The following is a 19,761-nucleotide window of genomic DNA, read 5'->3' as shown; positions in this document are numbered from 1 at the left end:
AACAGACAGAAGAGACACCTGTAGAATGGGAGAAAATATTTGCAAACCATTCATCTGACATGAGACTAATATCCAGAATATACAAGGAACTCGATGGCAAAAAAAAAAAAAATCTGATTAAAATAGGAAAAAGATCTGAATAAACATTTTGCAAAAGACATACAAATGGTATATAAGTATGTTTAACATCATTAATTATCAGAGAAATGCAAATCAAAACTACAATGAGTTATCATTTTACTCCAGTTACAATGACTATTATGAAAAAGACAAAAAAATAAAACAAAACAATAGATGCTGACAAGGATGTGGAGAACAGGGAACTCATACGCTGTTGGTAGAAACGTGAATTAGTATAGCTGCTATGGAAAACTGTATGGGAATTCATAAAAAAAAAAACTAAAAGTAGAACTATCATATGATCCAGCAATTCTACCACTGTGTATCTATAAAAAAAAATCAGTGTATCAAAAAAGTATCTGCACTTCCATGTTTATTGTAGGACTATACACAATAGCTAAGTTATGGAAGCAACCTAAATGTACACCAAAAGATAAATAGATAAAGAAAATGTGATATGTATGAACAATGAAATACTATGCAGTCATTAAAAAAGATGAAATCCTGTTATTAGCAGCAACATGAATGAGACTGGAGGACATTAGGTTCACCACATGTTCACCCATACATGCGAGCTAAAAACAATTGAGCTCATGGAAGTAGAGACTCGACTTGTGATTATTAAAGGATGAGAAGGGAAGAGGGAAGGGAAGATGGGGAGAGATTGGTTAAAGAATGCAATGTTACAGCTGGACAGGAGCAATAATTTCTAGTGTCCTTCACGGTTAACTACAATTTATTGTGTATTTTCAAAAGAGTAACAGAGAGGAATCTGAATGTTCACAACACGAAAATGACAAAAGTTTGAGGTGATGGATGGACATGCTAATTACCCTGATTTGATCATTATACATTATATATCTATATTAAAATATCACTCTGTATTTCAAAAATATATGCAATTATTACATGTGAACTAAAAGTAACAGAAAAAAAATTTAAAAAGGAATGAAAAGACAAGGATTACTGAAAAGAGTTTTTACAGACTTCAAGACTAGGAGAATGGATTTCAGTAACAAGTGATAGAGCCTGACCCAAAGCTGGGAGGAGCAGATTCATTGGTTGTTGACTCAGAGGTGACAGAAGGTGACAACTACAGACCAAAGTTAATGAGGAACCTCAGGAGGAATCAGTGAAGCCTTGCGGTTCACTGCAAGAACACTCATGATGCTAAGCCAGCTTACTCTTGCATTTAAATAGCTTTCTGAGAAGAAGGAGAGAATAAGAACCTTAGGGATGAAAATAGTCCTGATAGAAAATTCATATTTTGAATGGACTAAGTTTAAATTCTGAAACACTGGGGTTTTACACAAAGAGTCTGAATGTACCTGGACGAAGCTAAGTTTTTTTTTTTTTTTTTTCGCTCTGCCACCCAGGCTGGAGTGCAGTGGTATGATCTCGGCTCACTGCAACCTCCGCCTCCCGGGCTCAAGTAATTCTCTGCCTCAGCCTCCCAAGTAGCTGGGATTACAGGTGCACACTGTCACACCCAGCTAATGTTTGTATTTTTAGTAGAGACGGGGTTTCACCATCTTGGCCAGGCTGGTCTTGAATTCCTGACCTTGTGATCCATCCCCCTTGGCCTCCCAAAGTGCTGGGTTTACAGGCGTGAGCCACCGTGCCCGGCCAAGACTAAATTTTAAACCAGAAGGGACTAAGTGATTATGAATGCTTGAGATTAATTTTTCCATTTCTGCCATTAAATGGAAAAGGGTGTTGGTAAACTGCTGAGTTCAGTTAGAGAAAATAGAGAAAATTACATTCCCTTGGCACCATGTCAGGATGAGTAAACTTTAAACTTCTTACTATCCATTAAGGAAACAGAGTACTCAAGGTATGGTCATGAAGTAGATCCTCATGGCCAACCAAGTGGTCAGATATAGGCTGAATTTTCAGTCTGAAGTTGTGAAAAACTGTGAAATCATGAAAAAGCAATGGGCTGAAAGTCAGCATGCCTGGGATTGAGTTTGGTGATGCCACTAACTGGCTATGTGACTTTGGAATAAAGTGACTGGATCTCTTAAAACACATTTGCCTGCCTTTAAAGGAATTGAATTAGATAACTAGTTAGGTTTCTTCCAGCTCTAAAACACTGATTCTCACCTCTCATGTGGCCAGTGAGGAAATGTCTGCCACTTCCTGGCCAAGTTCAAATGGACATTGCCTTTTAAGAGATGGAACCCTCTTCTCTTTCCTCAGGCAGCTCCCTAGAGGCTGGGCTAAGGACGGCCAGAAATAAAGTGCAATTACCTGTGACGTGATGCCGGCTTCTGCTTTTGCAGCCACAGTTTGTAATTAGCTCAGGAATAAACACATCATCGTGACAGACCGAACAGTAAAACAAGGCTCTGGACAATGAAAGAAAACCAAGAATGACTTATGTGAGTCTTAACACAAAGGAGGCATGGTGCTGACTCAGTGAGCCTCCCACTAAGCTGTAGTTGCTTTAGTGCTTTTCCCCCATAAAGTAATAAAAAAAATTACCTTTTGACTTCCTTTGGTGTTTCAGCAATAAAGAACCCTAGTGTGTTCTTATGTATCCTAACTTGTGCAGGTGGATTTAGTATCAGACCACTGGAAATGAAAAATAAACACACAGTAATGTTTCCCTCTGATTTCAGTGGCAATAGTTGGTGCCTCTTTCTGTTACGATCAATGGATTCTCTAAGTTGCTAAGTTAATCGTATTCAACCTCCTCTTACTGCCAAACACAGTGGAGAGTGTGAATTTGACATTTGTGATTCTTTGTTTGATTGGGGCTGACTATGCAGAGGGCAGCCACGGAACAACTTGATCAGTGAGCTGAACACACAGTGGACTTGCGGGGAAGCCTCTCCCGGATTCTGTCACGCATCTGAGATGATCCGAGCACTCAGATGCACGAAATCTTTTTGATTTAAGCTATCAAATGACAAATATGCTGAGACCACACAGTTTCCAGGATTAGCATCATACTAGTAGTGCTCATCTTTAGGCCACTTGCCATTTAAAATTAATGTTTAACTAACCAGCTGGATTCAAAAGTTTCTTGTATTCAACTATGCAGCTTTTGAGGTTATGCATTTCTTTTGACTTTGGTTTTGTTTATTTTGATTGCCAGATTTCTGAGAGCAGGAACCATGTGAACTATTTCTATTATTATCTTACTTGAACCTTTTGATTTTCTATTTTCTTGTGGTTTATGTGTTTGAAGATATTGTATTATAATTTTCTGTCCATGATACTCTTTGATGCAGTATTCTGCTATGCTTTTCAAATTACCCACATTTCTCCCTGTTCATCAGGATCTCCTGCCTTTATTTCCTTCATTTCAGATGTCTATGGTGAGGTCTTACAATCCTATAATTCCTCTCACTTTTTGCAGAATGGAAGTTCTTCTTTCCTCCTGTAAAAATCATCCCTCCTCTTGTATTCACATTGGAATGAGGTGAAGTTTTAATTCTGGCAAAGCTTATTCTGTTGTTGCGATACTCACACCTTTCAAGTGTTAGAGAACCCTCACAAAAGTAAATGAGCTTGCACAGCCAAAGTTCTTCAGTCTCATGCCAAGACCCAGGCTGTATAGCTGTGTTCAGGTAGATTACTACCTAAGACAATGGATGGCCTTTTCTGAGTATTTACTGACTTATATTAATGAGTGAAATAATTGGTCTTAACTTTGGAAGGAAAAGAAAATACCGCTGTGGCCCCTTAAATATTATTGGCTGATGCTCAATAAGTAGCAGCTGCATGCTTAGTTGTGTCTTACACAGCCTTGGTTTTTTTTTTTTTTTTTTTTTGAGACGGAGTTTCACTCTTGTTGACCAGGCTGGAGTACAATGGCACGATCTCGGCTCACTGCAACCTCTGCCTTCCTGGTTCATGTGATTCTCCTGCCTCAGCCTCCTGAGTAGCTGGAATTACAGGTGCATGCCACCACACCCGGCTGATTTTTCGTATTTTTAGTAGAGACAGAGTTTCACCATGTTGGACAGGCTGATCTCAAACCCCTCATCTCAGGTGATCCACCTGCCTCGGCCTCCCAAAGTGTTGAGATTACAGGCGTGAGCAACTGTGCCCGGCCGCTCCTATTTTTCTTTCTTTTTTTTTTTTAAGGAGAGAGGTTTCTCTGAACTCATATTAAATATCTAGCTACGAAGATACTGTCACAATAAAACATATATTTGACTGTATTTGAGAAAAGAGGTGAGCCTCTCTTAAACACTTTCCTAATGTGTTTTTAGTTGATTCCCTCTTTATGATTTGGCCAGTTGCTCTATCAGAGAATGTTTGTTCCTGAAACAAAATCATTACAGTATGTGACTGGGGTCAGATCCAGCTTCATCTGTTAGCAGGTGACAAATAATTCCCTAAGAAAAATTCTTATAATTCTCGAAGCCTTTTGCAAGTCTTACAATCTCTTCAAACTTGCCAATTAGAAGAGGAATTAAAAGGTGAGAAAAGATAGGTTTTCTCCTCAGAATTTCAATATATTTGTTTAAAGTCCAACTATTTAAACGTTCTGTCTTCCTTCTACCAATAATGGCAGCAGTGAATTTACTACAGGATGGTTACAGAAGTACAGCCCTGGAGCCAGAGGACCTGAGTTCAGATCCTGACTCTGCCACTTGGGTGTTGTGTGAGGTTGGGAAAATCATTTAGCTTTCTGGGGTTCAGCTTCCTCCTCTGTAAAATGAGACTAATAATGATAGTACCCATCTCACAGCACTGTTGTGAGGATTATTCAAGAGTTAACATATGTAACAGGTCTATAGCAGTGTTGGTCACAAAGTATCAATCATGTAAGGGAATGTTCTTATCAATACATTTGCCAAATAAGAACTTAATCCCTTTGATTCACCAGACTTCCAAGTGAGAAGGTAAAGTTAAATCTCTGTTTCCGTAAATCCCCTTTTCATTGGGGTATATGTGTGTTAGGTAGTAAACAGGACCTCTTAAATCTACGTGAGATTAGTTGCTAAATAAATATTCATGTTTCCGGTCTGTAATGTCCTAACCATCATCTTAATAAAGTTTACAGAAATCTAGAATGTTAAGAGGTGAAAAGGATCTTAAGGGCATGTGGTTGTAGTTTCCAGATTCCAGTGAATAAACCAAATATATCATGGAGACTTGAGAAATAATTCTCAGGCTCACCCTTGGTTTTGCAGTCAAAAGTAGGGTTTTGGAATCTATAAGTCTTTAAAACTTATGCAAACAGGCCAGGCACAGTAGCTCACACCTGTAATCCCAGCACTTTGGGAGGCTGAGGTGGGTGAATCACCTGAGGTCAGAAGTTTGAGACTAGCCTGACCAACATGGTGAAACTCCGTCTCTACTAAAAATACAAAAATTAACCGGGCGTGGTGCACATGCCTGTAATCTCAGCTACTCAGGAGGCTGAGGCAGGAGAATCTCTTGAACCTGGGAGGTGGAGGTTGCAGTGAGCTGAAATTGTGCCATTGCACTCCAGCCTGGGCGACAAAAGTGAAACTCCATCTCAAAAACAAAAACAAAAAAACTTATACAAGTAATTCTGACATATAAGCCAGGTGGTTGAAAGCCAAAGTTGTTACTAAAACTTGATAAAATTTTGGGCCAGTCTGAAACCCAAACTACCTGGCTTATGATTCCGAGTCTACCCATTTTACTATGACCTGTTTCTAGTAGGAGGCCCATTTATGCAGATGTTTACATTCAGAGGTTTTGATTGTGAGATTTTCTTGAGCACAGCAGGATTTTAAAACAGAACTTAGGCAGACAGACACTACTACTTGTTATTCTCTTATTAATGACTTGCTTTTTACAATATCCCACTGACGTCTTCTACCCAGAGGCCTTCTACAACCTCTCAACTCAGACAGGTCTTTGCTTCTTTCCAAACTTTTCACATATAATAATTCCTTTATAGTCCACCTGATATAATTGAAAATTATTTCATTTTGAATGTTTTCCTATAATTTTACAATTTCTGGTAATGTCAATTTTAGAACAGCAAGGTGTGTTAGAGTTTCATTAACTCTATTTCCTCATTCTACAAATGATGAATCCTTCTCCACGGCCACAGGGCCAGCAAATCAGTCAGGATCAGAATCTAGTCTGTTAATTCTTATTTAGCACAAGTTAATTTTTCACTAAAAAGTACACATGAGCCAACACACAGTCTTTCTTGCCCTCATCCCATTTAAGCCCCATCCCTTTTCTTTTTTTTTTTTTTTTTACGGATCTTTTTCTCTATATTATAGTATGTATTTGTCTTTCTTTTCCCCCTTTTCTCCCATTTGTTTATGTGTATTTCATTTGCTCTGAATTTTATTTTGCATTACGTGATAACTTCTCTTACTTTCATATTTATTCACTTATGGGTTTTTGGGAAATGCTGATGTCTGGTGATGTAACATCTCCTTTATCTACTCTATCAACAAAAGCCTTTGTCCAGTCAGCTGGTCAGATTCCCATTTTGGCATATTTTGTGCTTTCCTTTTTTAAAAATTATTTTTTGGAGATAGAGTCTTGCTCTGTCACCTAGGCTGAAGCGCAGTGGCATGATATCGGCTCACGGCAACCTCTGCCTCCCAGGTTCAAGCAATTCTCATGCCTCAGCCTTCCAAGCAGCCGGGATTACTGGCCTAGGTGCACCACCATGCCTTGCTAATTTTTATATTTTTAGCAGAGACTGGGTTTCACCATGTTGGCCAGGATGCTCTCGAACTTCTGGCCTTAAGTGATCCACCCACCTCGGACTCTCAAAATGCTGGCATTACAGGCATGAGCCACCATGCCCAGCATTGTCCTTGACTTTTCATGGCCAGTGTTTGTGGGAACATTTTTATTACAAATAATTCAATTTTGTGGTATTATTTCATGGTCAAGATCTGGCAATATTGAAAGAAACAGTTCTGAGAAGGTGACCATTTCTTCTCCTCTCTGCTCCTGAGAGAGGACTGGGGTAGGGTCTGAGGAACAAAAGGGAAGTGTTTATCCAAGAGGGTCACCACCCTAACCCGTGCCATCAGAGACAGCACAGCAGAGGAGCCAGGGAGCCCCAGAGGCTTCCTCTCAGCCAATCCACCAAAGAGAAAAAGCTTAGTTATAGCTGCATCTTTGGAAAAAGTCTTAATCACAAAGATTCTCCAGAAAAAAAAAAAAAAAAAAGAAACAAAACTGAAGAGATGAGCAGACTTATTGGTACCAGAAACCATCTGTTAAGAGGGACTTGTATTCGATGGCTATCAACAGGAGGTGCATCTTCAGAAAGCAGAGCCTGGGAAAGAAGACGAGGAGTCATAAGGAGAGCAAGGGGTCAGTGAACAAAAAAATAACTAACACTCTGTGCCCTGGGCCTAGGAGGAAACCAACATCTTAGAGGAAATAACTCCCAATATGGAATGATCCCTTGTAAGTGAAACTACCTAAAAAGTAACCAACGGCCACTGCACCAACTGGGACAGAGATGAAATTGCCCCACCCCAACTGTGAACTGCTAAGTTGCAGGGACTCTGGGCTGTCCCTTCTTAGATCTTCAGTTTGTAATGGAGCCTGGCCTATAGTGGGCCCTCAGTGCACGTTGTTGAAAGAATGTTGTTGTCTGAAGAATGAGGGAAGAATTTCACTTCACTTACCGGGCAACTTCAGGAAAGCTCATTCCAGCAAAGTCATCAGAGAGACGTTGGGTCAGAATATTGTTTTTCATGCTATTCAAGAAGTGTTTCTGCCAGGTCTGTTTAGGTGTAACCTGGAATACATAATCATGCCACATGAAGCAAAATGGCAAGGAATGTGGAACGTTAGAATTCACATTGCATATTCTGCTAAGCACAAATGAGTCTTTATTGCATGTAAGTCATAAAAAGGAGATTTATCACAGTGCCTAACTAGAGAATGTTAAAGGAATAACTAAAAAGCTAACTCCATCTTAACTATTTTCACCAGAGTTCAGGATGAGGCAGACACATCATTATTTATTTTCTTTACAGACGGCGTTCAAGTTTCCTTGCTGGCAGTGAGAATTCTCCATCGCCAAGTCCTGATTTCAGCTTTTGAGTTAGTAAAAATCAGATGGGAAAGTTAATGTGGAATCTAAATTATCTCTCTCTGGATATGACTATTCAAGATTGGTTTAAAATATTTTAGTTTTCTACTAACCATATACCTCAATGAAGAAAATACTCATGGCTTCTGTCTAGTATCAGAACCCTTCATAAGTTCAAATGAACTTGAAGGACCATCCTGATGCATAGAAGAGAGAATGGAGAAATCAAGGCAAACAGTAGGTTTCCAGAAAAATGGGAGATGTAAAAGGAGAAAGATATCTCAAAACGGCTAAATGCACTTAACCCAACAGAAAGGCTGTTAGGAACTTGTGGCTGACATTTGTGTAAGACCCTCTCCTCATCCTTCTCCACCTACTGCCAAGAGAATCACCACCACACTGTTCTGATATAGCAAGACAGTCTTCTTAAAGCCCAGAATCTCAGATGAAAATCTTGAATTTCTAAACATTTAGGAGCACTGTTGCTGTGGAGAGTTATGACTGGTTCAGAAATTCTCTTCAGATGGTCATCATGCAGTTTGGGAAAAAAAGCAAAGCAAAACCAAACACATAGACAAACAATTCTGCCCTACTAAAAAGGACAGACTATTTCAGGCAATCCAGTGCCTGCTTCTACCACCAAGATTCAGCTGAATGAATCTTTTGCCTTTTCCTACTTTTACAGTCCTCTCATGAGGAGGGCTCTGATCATTAGGTGGTTCATACCACTAATTTCCAATAACTAAAGAAATTGGCTTAGTGCTTCTAATCTAAATGTTTTGATGTTTGAAAGAAGGTAAAAAACGATAGCATGGGGATGGAGAAGACTTCCTGAGATAGATTTAAAAAGATCAGAAAGGAAAACAGGAGGATTTTGGATAGAAGAATCTGGGTGCTCAAGTAAGCCAGTTGGATCAGATCTAATGTTAATTTAAGTTTAAGGCCATGCTCTGAACCGAGGACCAACCGGAAATGTTCTTCGAGCTACAATTTCTCACAATATGATCAATATAATTAAAACACATGGCACTGATTCAAGGCCTTTAGTCTGAGTTCTCAGAAGTTTTACAAATATTAACTCAATATTTGGAAAAACCCAGTTATGAGATTAATAACTTTAATTTTATAGGTAGAGAAACTGACAGAGAAAGTAAGGGCCTACTCTGAGAGAAATCGGTCATAAAACTCTGGAGTCCCAGCCATTAAACCAAAGTCGATAGTTTGTTTTAGAACCTAAAGCACCAAAGAATAATGCAGCTTTCACACATCTTGCCTGATGCTGTTCAGTAAGGATTCCTGAAAGTAGGTTTCAGACTTCACTCAAAAAATCATTAAGTAGACCACAAATATCTCTCAATTCCTGTAAGCTAAAATCCATCTTGTATAAATAATGACAGGTGATCATCCTCAGTGGGGAGGTTACAACTCTAGATCTTATTTTTATTTTATTTATTTATTTTTTTGAGACAGAGTCTCACTCTGTTGCCCAGGCTGGAGTGGAGTGGCATGATCTCAGCTCACTGCAACCTCCACCTCCTGGGTCCAAGCAACTCCCCTGCCTCAGCCTCCCCAGTTGCTGGGTCTACAGGCTCATGCCACCATGCCTGGCTAACTTTTTTTTTTTTTTAATATTTTTAGTAGATACAGGGTTTCACTATGGTGACAAGGTTGGTCTCAAACTCCTGAGCTCCAGTGATCTGCCAGCCTCAGCCTCACAAACTGTTGGGATTACAGGCATGAGCCACCATACCTGGCCACAACTCTTTAAATAAGAAAAATACAATAGTATGTTTTTATATCTCTATCTTCTATAGTTTCATGAAGGAGAATAAGTCTTCATATAGAGTTCACATTCCATTTATTTCCATTTACTTTCTCCAGCCATGGAGATTGAAAGCGCAATAATCACAAGAAATATTGAAATTCTCTGCTACTTTCTAAATATGCAACACAAAGACAATGTCCTTATAAACCATTTTCTAGGCTGTATACAGTGAACACTACATGAAAGTAAAAGCTTGTGTGTTATAGCTGCATGAAGGCTCATTCCCTCCACCCTGACTGCTATTTCTTTACATCTGTATATTATATCTCTTTACATTCACAGAAGGAATTACAGAAGCTTTCCATTTGTTGCAGTTAGCATATAGCTGGCCAGAGCATCTCTTACTTCTTTTGCTTTTCCTTAAATAGCACCAGGGAAGAAACAGAAAAAGATGCAAACATTTGTACTGAACACGGGAAAAAGAGAACAGAGGAAAGAGCAAGCAAAGAGAGGTCAGGAGGGAAGTCAAGTGCATGAAAGGCAAGCATGGACTCAGAATTAAACAGACAGTAAGGTCATTCTCTGCAAGAGCTTTAGAAAAGGAAGACCAGGTCCAGCCAAGGGCTAGCACGCCTTGGCTGGAGCATTTCATGGAAATGATATTTGGAAGACCACCTTTTGTGCTACAAAAATTTATCCCAAGAGTCACTTTTAGCCCCTTACTTTGTCTCAGACAAAAATATCAAAAATCTTGATGTGAGACATTGTGTGGAAATAACACCAGAGACATAGAGCACTATGGTAACAACACTGTGCACCAGACAGTCCTAGCTCTGTGGCTCACTAACTTACTGTATGATCAAGTTAGTTAGCTTCACCAATTCACTGCTGGGTTACTAACTTAACATATTATTGAGGGGAAACACAAGACAGTAGGCACTTATTATGTGGTTACTGTTATTATTCCTGCATGGAACTCTCCCTAAAACAACCTGGAAAAATTAGATTTGAATTACTATTTGATCATTATTTCTATTTGATGAATATAATTATTATTATACCAATTATTTTGGATTTAATTTATATTGAAATATATGAATCCTTAATTAATAATATAACCTTTATTTATATTTTCGCTTTCAATAACTCAATGCTTCTACCTTGATGAATGTACTTTGATTTAAAACATACTGGACTGTAGGTAGGAAGCAGAGTTATAATTTTTCTGTTTTGTAGATAAATATTCTTAGGCAGGAATAAAATAAATGATTTCTTCAAGGTCAGTGTGGTACCTGGGACTTTTAAATCCAGATCTTCTAATCCTTTCCCAGCTCAAGCAGAAGTCAAATCTCATTTCTTGGGGCCTTGATGCTTTTCTGAAATTTTTTTTCTATTTCTGATCTTAATATGTAGGACATGGGGACAGAGCCAAGAATTGACATTAATTTACAAGGTTACCTTTCTGTTTTGCTCCACAAATAGAGATGTTAGGAAGGTACACAAGCCTGGCACCAAACAGCCTTGGGCGATAAACCCAAGCTTTAATTCAGCAAAGCAAATGATGTTGTCTCCGGCATCCCAGTCCCAGCTGGGAATCTTTGGCAGATAAACCTGTTCCATAGTACAAAGCAGGTCAAGTATTAGGAATAAACACACCTCAAGAAAGCTCTTGTGGATGGATGTCTTTCTTTTTAAAATTTTCTTGCAATCATATATTCTTTATTTTTGCACATAAAAGTGGTGCCCAGGTCAATGAAAATGATAAGAACAAATTCAGCATTTGAAAGTGGTTAGTGGTCAATGGCTCTCATTTTTTGAAACAAAAATAGCTAGAGTTGCAAAATTAGGTCAAATGGCTTAAACCTCTAATTCTGCCCCCAGTTTACATTGTTGAGTGATTATCCATCTTAATGAAACTCCAAATTTTACCTGTGATTAGCAAAAACTTTTTATTTACACATCCATTAGAAAATAAAAAAGTTAGTCTAGCTATACAGATAAAAAGAGGAGACTGAATACGCTAGAATGTTACTATACCTTGTTATGGGATTGCAGTATCTGTATGATGATTCTGGTGGTAGAGTCATAGTTCTTGATAGAGAGCACCCTATATAAACCCCAAACACTCTCATTAATCATGTGTCATAGCCAAAGGGCTTTGTAATATAATTTAATTCAGAGTTAAACTGATATGTAGGTAAGCGTAGAAAAACTTGGCATACAATAAAGTTTATTGTTATGTTGTTTTCGAAAAATGTTTTTAGTAGCCTACACAGAAAAGCGTCATTGTTTTCATAACTTTGCCAACCAAATCTATGGAATGATTATCTCTTGGTATTAGAAGACTGTGTTCTTCTGAGACCAATTCTTGAGGAGGAAATCAACAGTTTCATGTTTTAGCCTTCAAACCCAAACCTAATTATTACAGGTAAAAATAGAAATTTGATAGTTGTCTATAGCTTGAAATAGCTCATAGACTGTCTAATTCAACTTCCTCATTTTACAAATTAAGAAACTAAGATCTACTTCATATTTACTGTATTATGCATGGTACAAATTTTCAGCTGTTTCTTGCTATATATAATGTCACCTTCAGCTATGTGTATTTATTTTACTCTGGAGATTGGAAGTTCATCTAGATTAGCCAAAATGCCATTGCCATCATAATCACAGTTAGAGCTTTGTTATCACAAGTTACATTCTTGCTCGGAGTTCACAGTTTAATATGATAACATCTTGAAAATACTCACTGATGGTCAGGCCAGGCGTGGTGGCTCAGCCTGTAATCCGAGCACTCTGGGAGGTTGAGGTGGGTGGATCACCTGAGCTCAGGAGTTCGAGACCAGCCTGACCAACATGGTAAAACTCCATCTCTACTAAAAATACAGAATTAGCCTGGTGTGATGGCACATGCCTGTAATCCCAGCTACTTGGGAGGCTGAGGCAGGAGAACTGCTTGCACACCCGGGAGGCGGAAGTTGCAGTGAGCCGAGATCACACCACTGCCCTCCAGCATGGGCAACTGGGCAATAAAGAGCGAGACTCTGTCTCAAAAAAAAAAAAAAAAAAAAAAAAAAAAAAAAAAAAGACAGAAAAGAAAAAAAAAAACGAAGGAAAATACTTACTGATGGTCAAAAAGTACATCATATCGAACCACACATAATCTTTCACCATAGCTACTAGAGAAAAATCCCAATAAATAAAGTGTACTAACAGGGATAAAATTGCATCTTTATTTTTGAGGAGAGGATATTAGTTATAATGGTGCTATCTGAACAATAATCAGTTATTTGTATGCTTGCTTCTTAAATTCAGATGGCTACTATACATATGAAACTTCAGGAAATTATATGGAGAAGCACATTCACACTCAGGATGCTCTATTTTCATTTTCTTTTGCAACTGTCTGCACAGTCTTGGGGAGGGGGCAAAAAGTAGGCAGAACCTTGGAATACGATGAATCTAGTGATATGATAGATGGCATTTTCTCCTGTTTATGCTTATGTACCAGGCATTACTTTAAGAGAGATAGAAAAAAATAATCATTACAGCATACAAAATACAATACCAGATTCTTACCTCATAATGTTGGCAATATCTTCAGCATGGGAATCACTGCACAAAGGGTTGGCTATAATCAGGCATGCCTCTGCAGATTCCACCTACCCTTCAAGATTGGACAGGAGCCATGGTGTTAATTATGTGGGAAATGCTCTGGTCTTCCCCTTTTGGGTTTTCTTAGAATTTTGTAATAAAATTGCTAACAAAAAAGAGGACACACTTGGGAATGAGTTGTAATGAGGATGTCTTTTACATCAGGATTGCTGTCCTGCAAATGCCGCAAAAGGCAAGGGTTGCAGCTGATGGGCCAGGGCACAGGGTCTCTGACATAGGTAAAAGATTGCTTTCAAGTGGGTAAAATACAAAGTTATATTTTTCCTACCATCCGTCATCATTGTTTGATGCCTAGTGATAAGCCATAAGACCTTTATAAGCAACTGCCTGTGTATTTATTTGTCTTTCAGGACAGTAAAGAACAGAGGAACTGGGAGTCCACTTGGCTCAAAGTAAACAGTTATTCAATATTGGTGGCGTGTGAATTTCAAAGTTCTAGAAAATTACTGAAGTGGCTCTTACAGTACTAAATTGCAGGAAAGAGAAAGATTTTTCTGGGTCTGTCAATTCTTCGTGTTTACTCTATAGATCTTGGCTTTAAACAGAAACTTTTCTGTTTGTTGATTCTCCGAGACTAAGAACATGACAGGAAGCTGCCTTTGATCTTAAGCCAAACCTGTCTAGAGGGTTGGCTGTTGCTCATTATTTTTAGTCACAACTTTAATGAGATTTCTACTATTTTTCTTTATGTTTTTCCTATTGGAAAGCATATTCATGCATTTAGGAGGAGAAGTTGATTAAAGCTGACAGACTCAGAGATCTGCCTTCTGGTAAGAATTCTATTTGTGTGGTAAGATCAAACACACCTTGCTATCCATACCTTTTACAGACCTCTTAGGCTGATAAAATAAAACTGATTTAGATAGAGAATTTTGTGAAATAAATAATTTAAATATAAGTGTTGGCAAACAGTGAGGTCTGCTTGACATTTGTGAAATCAGATTTGGAGGTCAATTACTACACTTCCTTTACAATTGTTTCTAAAGCTGAGGAAGTTATATTTTCCTCCAGTTAAAGAAGCTGAAATAATATCTTTTCCAAAAGCAATATATCTTGTAATTTTAATTGTTGCAACTTAGGAAAACTACAAGGAACTAAAACAACTAGATCTTACCGCAACTCGCCTCAGATCCTCCCACTTCATTGCAGATCCAGAAATGAATGTTGTGTAGGCCAAGTAGCATTTAAATATGGTTTCAAGTTCCAAAGAAGGAGGGCTCCTTGACAAAAAAGAATGTGGCAGCAATGAGGTAAAAAAGATGACTGATTCTGCGTTTAGAGGTTTTTATAACTTATTTGGTGCATTTAGTAGAATCCCTCATAGTGATATGAAAAAATACAAATCAAGTTAATGCTATTTTTTTTAAAAATGTAATTACTAAGGATGGAGAGGTTCACTATTTAGTTTAAAAAATTGAATTACTGAAACAGGCATAACATTTTAAACAACTATACATTTAATAAAATGGCTTTTAAATATAGGAAGCAAATATGAAAAAAACTAGAAAGAGAAATTGATGAATCTGCCACTGTCATGAGAGATTTTGACATATCTTTTTAAACTATTGATAGAGCAAGCAGAAAACAATCATCATCATGGATTTTGAACACACATGTTTAATATTTATAAATTCTGCAAATAACATTTAGAGGAACTAATTTTTATAAAGAACACACAAATATTTATCAAAATGATACTTTACTTGACAGAAAATGAAAGCCTCAACACATTACAAAAACATAGTTATTATATATAATGATCTTTGATCACAATACAATGAACTTAGAAGTTAACCAAAACACAAATAAAAATAGTTTTTAGATTTAGGAATTAAAAAAAATAGACTGCTAAAAATTTTATGGGCTTAGAATAAATTGCAACAATTCTTTATCATTATTCTTAGAAATATGTTGAAAATATTAAATATATATGCTTTGGGATACAACAACAGCAATGCTTTAGGAATAATTTATAGTTTTGGAGACATATTAGAATAGGATCAAGGAAATAAGAATAAAAGAAATGATAAAAACAAGAATAAGAAACAATGAAAAAGGAACAAAAAGATAAAATAGAGAAGATAAACCACATCAAAAGTTAGTTCTTTGAAAAATAACCTAGCATAATAGGCAAAAGTTTTGTAAAGTTAATGGAGAAAAAATAAAAGACAAAAATGATGCAAATATTGAATAAAGAAGATATAATACATAAAGTAGATCTAAAAAATAAAAGTAGACAGCAAATAACTAAATGTCAACAGCTCTGAAAACTTAGACAAAATGAACAAATTACTTGAAAGTATATCTTACCAGAACTAACCCTAGAAGAAATAAAAAGCCTAAATAGCTCTATAGCTGTTAAAGAAATTGAAACTGTGGCTTAAAATCTCTCAAAACACAACAAACACATGCACACACACACACACACACACAAACCTACACACCCAAACACACACACACCCCCATCAAATAAAATGTAGAAAACCATTAGTTCTACATGGTTTCCACATTTAACTTCTACCATACTTTAAAGCAACACATAATCTCATTTTTATACAAAGCCTTTTAAAGTAAAAATAGGAAATAGTTCCTAACCAATACTAAAAAAGACAAAATAATTATGTTATCAAAAATATCAGTGAGATCACCACATTAACAAATTAAAAAACAACAATTATATAATCACCTCAGATGCAGAAACAAATTGACAGAAATAGTTCTTCAGAGTTGAGAAATACAATTCGTGGTATATTAGAAATAGAAGATAATATTTTTAACCCAACAAATATCTTTAAAATAAAAAAGATATCTTTAATGAAAAAATATTAAAGGTGCTTTTAAAAAAGAGAAGTAGAGATATCATCACTGCTCTTTTTCAACATTGTATTTGATGTCTCAGCAACAATTACATTATTTCAGACAAATAGTTTATTTCCTTCTTTCCAATCCTTATGTGTACAATTTATGTTTATTTTATTATAAATAATTATTTTATTTATAAATCTGGATTAATATTTATTTTATTTTATTAAAAGATAAAATAAAAATAAATTGTTTTAATGTAAATAATTATAAGTATACTTATACAAATATAAATAATATAAACATAATTATTTACATGGAAACCCCTAATATTACTACAGAAAAAAATAAAATTTATGTGGTTAGATATAAGACTAATATACAAAATTTAATTGTTTTTCCTGTACTAAGAGCAAACAACTAGTAAACCCAACTGGAAGATATTACTTTAACTAATATCAGAAAATACCAAGTACCTAGAAATAAAAGTTAGTAAGCTCTCTACCTGGGAAACTATACCGTATTATTAAGGGGTACTAAATGAGAACTAAATAAATGAATAACCCCAGTATAGTAAAAGTTGGAAAAAGTTTGTAGCATAAAGCAGTCAATGCTGCATCTAAAGTTTCAATTAGATTCACATTACATTTCTGCAGTTTTTCATAATAAAATAATATACATGATAAAATAATTTAAAAATTTATGTAAAATATAAAGGGCCAGGTAAAGCTTGTCTACTATAAAAAAACAAAATAAAAGATTAAAAGACTTGCTCTAGGGATAGATAGAACTAGTTACAAAGATTTAGTAATTAAAAGAGTGTAGTATTAATGCAGTAATAGAAAAATTGATAAAGATTTATACAGATTTATAAATCTTGATTTAAATTTATTTTATTATAAAGATAATAAACATAAATTGGTTTAATGCAAATAATTATAATTACACAAATATAAATAATTATACAATTAATTATATATATAATTATTTACATGGAAATCCCTAATATTACTACAGAAAAAAACAAAATTTATGTGATTAGATATGATTAACATACAAAATTAATTACAAGATTAATATATAAAATTTCTCTTTAAAATAGAAAGTACATTACTCACAGTGGTCACATGCCAGATCAGTGAGGAGAGGGAAGGGTTTGTTCAATAACCGGCACTGGTAAAATAGTTATATCCATATGGAATAAGGTAAAAACTTTCTACATGTATCTTACTCTATAAAAAATTCTAAATGAATTAGAGACATAAATGACAAAAACAAAAATTTTAAATTATTGGTAGGAAATGTAGTTCAACATATTTTAAGCAATGTAATAGGGAGTTTCTAAACAAAAAACAATAAGTGCTTTAACGTAATAGAAAACATTCAATATTTGACTATAATAATATTAAAAACTTTTAAGCATCAGAAGATATGTAATATTCAGTAATAAGGCAAATTATAAACTGAAAGAAGAAATTGCAGTTCCCACAACTGATGAAGAATTATTGCAAATAATATATTACACATTCCTAAAATTAAATATCAAAAACCACACAAAATAGTTAAGTAAAAAAAGTAAATAGGCAAAACACATGAATGAGTATGTCACGGAAAGAGAAAAGATGTGTGGCTAGTAAACATGGTGAAGCTCCACATCTGTAGAGCCAAAGGGCATAGAAATCAAAACCACAAGAAGGTTCCATTTTACATTGATTTTATTGCAAAGGTTAAAACATATAACCATATCAGTTGTTGGAAAGAATGTGTATATATGTATGTGTGTGTATATATATGAAGAATGTATATATACACGTATATATGAGAAGAATGTGTGTGTATGTGTGTGTGTGTGTGTATGTGTATATATATATATGAAGTCTCTTACACATTCCTGATAGGCTTGCAAAATGGTTCGAAGACTTGGAAAAAATGATTAATGGCCTAAAAATGAATATTCACATACTTGACACTATTAAGCACACACATGTACAAGCACAAATGCACACAAACATGCACACAGAGACACTATTTCATGTGTCCACCAGGAGCCATATACAAGCATGTTAATAACAAAACTATTTCCAATTGCAAAATATAGAAATAACCCCAATCACACCAAAAGAAGAGTGGAACTGAGGGAAATGAATATCACTAACAAGAACAACCAATTAATTACAGCAACACTCAAAAATATGAAAGCATCTTACTAACATAATATAAACTGAATAAAACCCCAAAGATTACATTGGTATGGTGTTCCTTCTATAAAGTTAAACATGTCTAAAGTAATATGCACATTTTAGATGTGAATATAGATGTAATAAAACATGGGAGAAAGAAAGAATGGTAGTGATATTTTAAAAAACTAGCCATAGGTTGAAATATGGGGAAGATTATACGGTTAGATATAGATTATTGTCCTACGTTTCACCTTGGCAGTGAGTTCACACATTGGTGCTTACAACATTATTAAAAAGAACTAGTAACATAAATAACCAAAATGGGCTTATGTGTAAACCAATTATGAATGTTATGACTAAGAATTATAATAAATCTAATCCTGATTTTCTAACACTCAAAGAAGAAAACCAAATCTTAGTAGGAAATGTAGTTCAACATGTTTTAAACACTGGGATAGGGAAAGATTTTCTAAACAAAAAACAAGAGGTGATTTAATATAATATAAATTATTCTATCTTTGAGATAATATTAAAAACTTTTAAATATGAAAAACACACAGTATTCAGTAAAAAGGCAAATTACAAACCTGAAGAAGAAATTTGCAGTTCTCATAATTGATGAAGAATCATGTCATCCCTCTACTCAAAGTACTCCAACAATCAGAACTGACACAGAGAAAATTACCTTCCTTAAAGCCAAGTCTCTACAATGGTACAATGAACTCAATACAACTTTATTATCAGGCCCACTATCAATTACAATATTTTTCAAATACTCTGAAATTATCAGTCCTTATGAGTGAAACTTCCCCCTTTTCCTTAGAACACTTTGGATTCAATATGTGACACATGACCATCAACATATGTGGAAAAGTGAGAGCTCTGCTTATGTTTGCATACATTACAATATTAACAGAACTGAGAGCTTCTACTTTCAAGAATAATAAGTTAGGTAACTTCAGCCAACTCCCTTCTGAGGATATATAAAAAAACTGGATGAAATATTAAAAATGTCTGCTAAGAAGTCATCAATGATATAAGCAAACAATGAAGAGTTATGAGGCCAAAACCTGAGAGAAATCAATAACCAGGGGGTTAGGTCCAATTTTCTTCCCCGAAGGCATTTTATAATTCAGAAGAAGCAGCTACCAATCTGAGATAACATTTGGTGGTCACACAAGTCAAAGGACAAAAAAGTGCAGTTCACC

At 35.7% G+C, this 19,761-nt stretch overlaps 1 protein-coding gene across 1 annotated transcript in view; it reads right to left on the bottom strand.

Moving 5' to 3' along the window:
• The window catches only part of KCNU1 (potassium calcium-activated channel subfamily U member 1), a 168,748-nt gene that overhangs the window by 96,383 nt on the left and 52,604 nt on the right, over nucleotides 1-19,761 (bottom strand). Inside the window, exons 12-19 of the mRNA XM_009212873.4 lie at nucleotides 14,686-14,791; nucleotides 13,476-13,558; nucleotides 11,934-12,003; nucleotides 11,355-11,507; nucleotides 7,722-7,834; nucleotides 7,292-7,363; nucleotides 2,605-2,694; nucleotides 2,371-2,468 (exon numbers count right to left, since the gene is read on the bottom strand). Of these exons, the coding sequence (XP_009211137.1) occupies nucleotides 2,371-2,468; nucleotides 2,605-2,694; nucleotides 7,292-7,363; nucleotides 7,722-7,834; nucleotides 11,355-11,507; nucleotides 11,934-12,003; nucleotides 13,476-13,558; nucleotides 14,686-14,791 (785 nt within the window). The remainder of the gene's footprint in view (nucleotides 1-2,370; nucleotides 2,469-2,604; nucleotides 2,695-7,291; nucleotides 7,364-7,721; nucleotides 7,835-11,354; nucleotides 11,508-11,933; nucleotides 12,004-13,475; nucleotides 13,559-14,685; nucleotides 14,792-19,761) is intronic.

This window comes from Papio anubis, chromosome 8, assembly GCF_008728515.1.
Source record: "Papio anubis isolate 15944 chromosome 8, Panubis1.0, whole genome shotgun sequence".
NCBI classification, from domain to species: Eukaryota; Metazoa; Chordata; class Mammalia; order Primates; family Cercopithecidae; genus Papio; species Papio anubis.
This window is presented reverse-complemented; position numbering and strand designations above follow the sequence as displayed.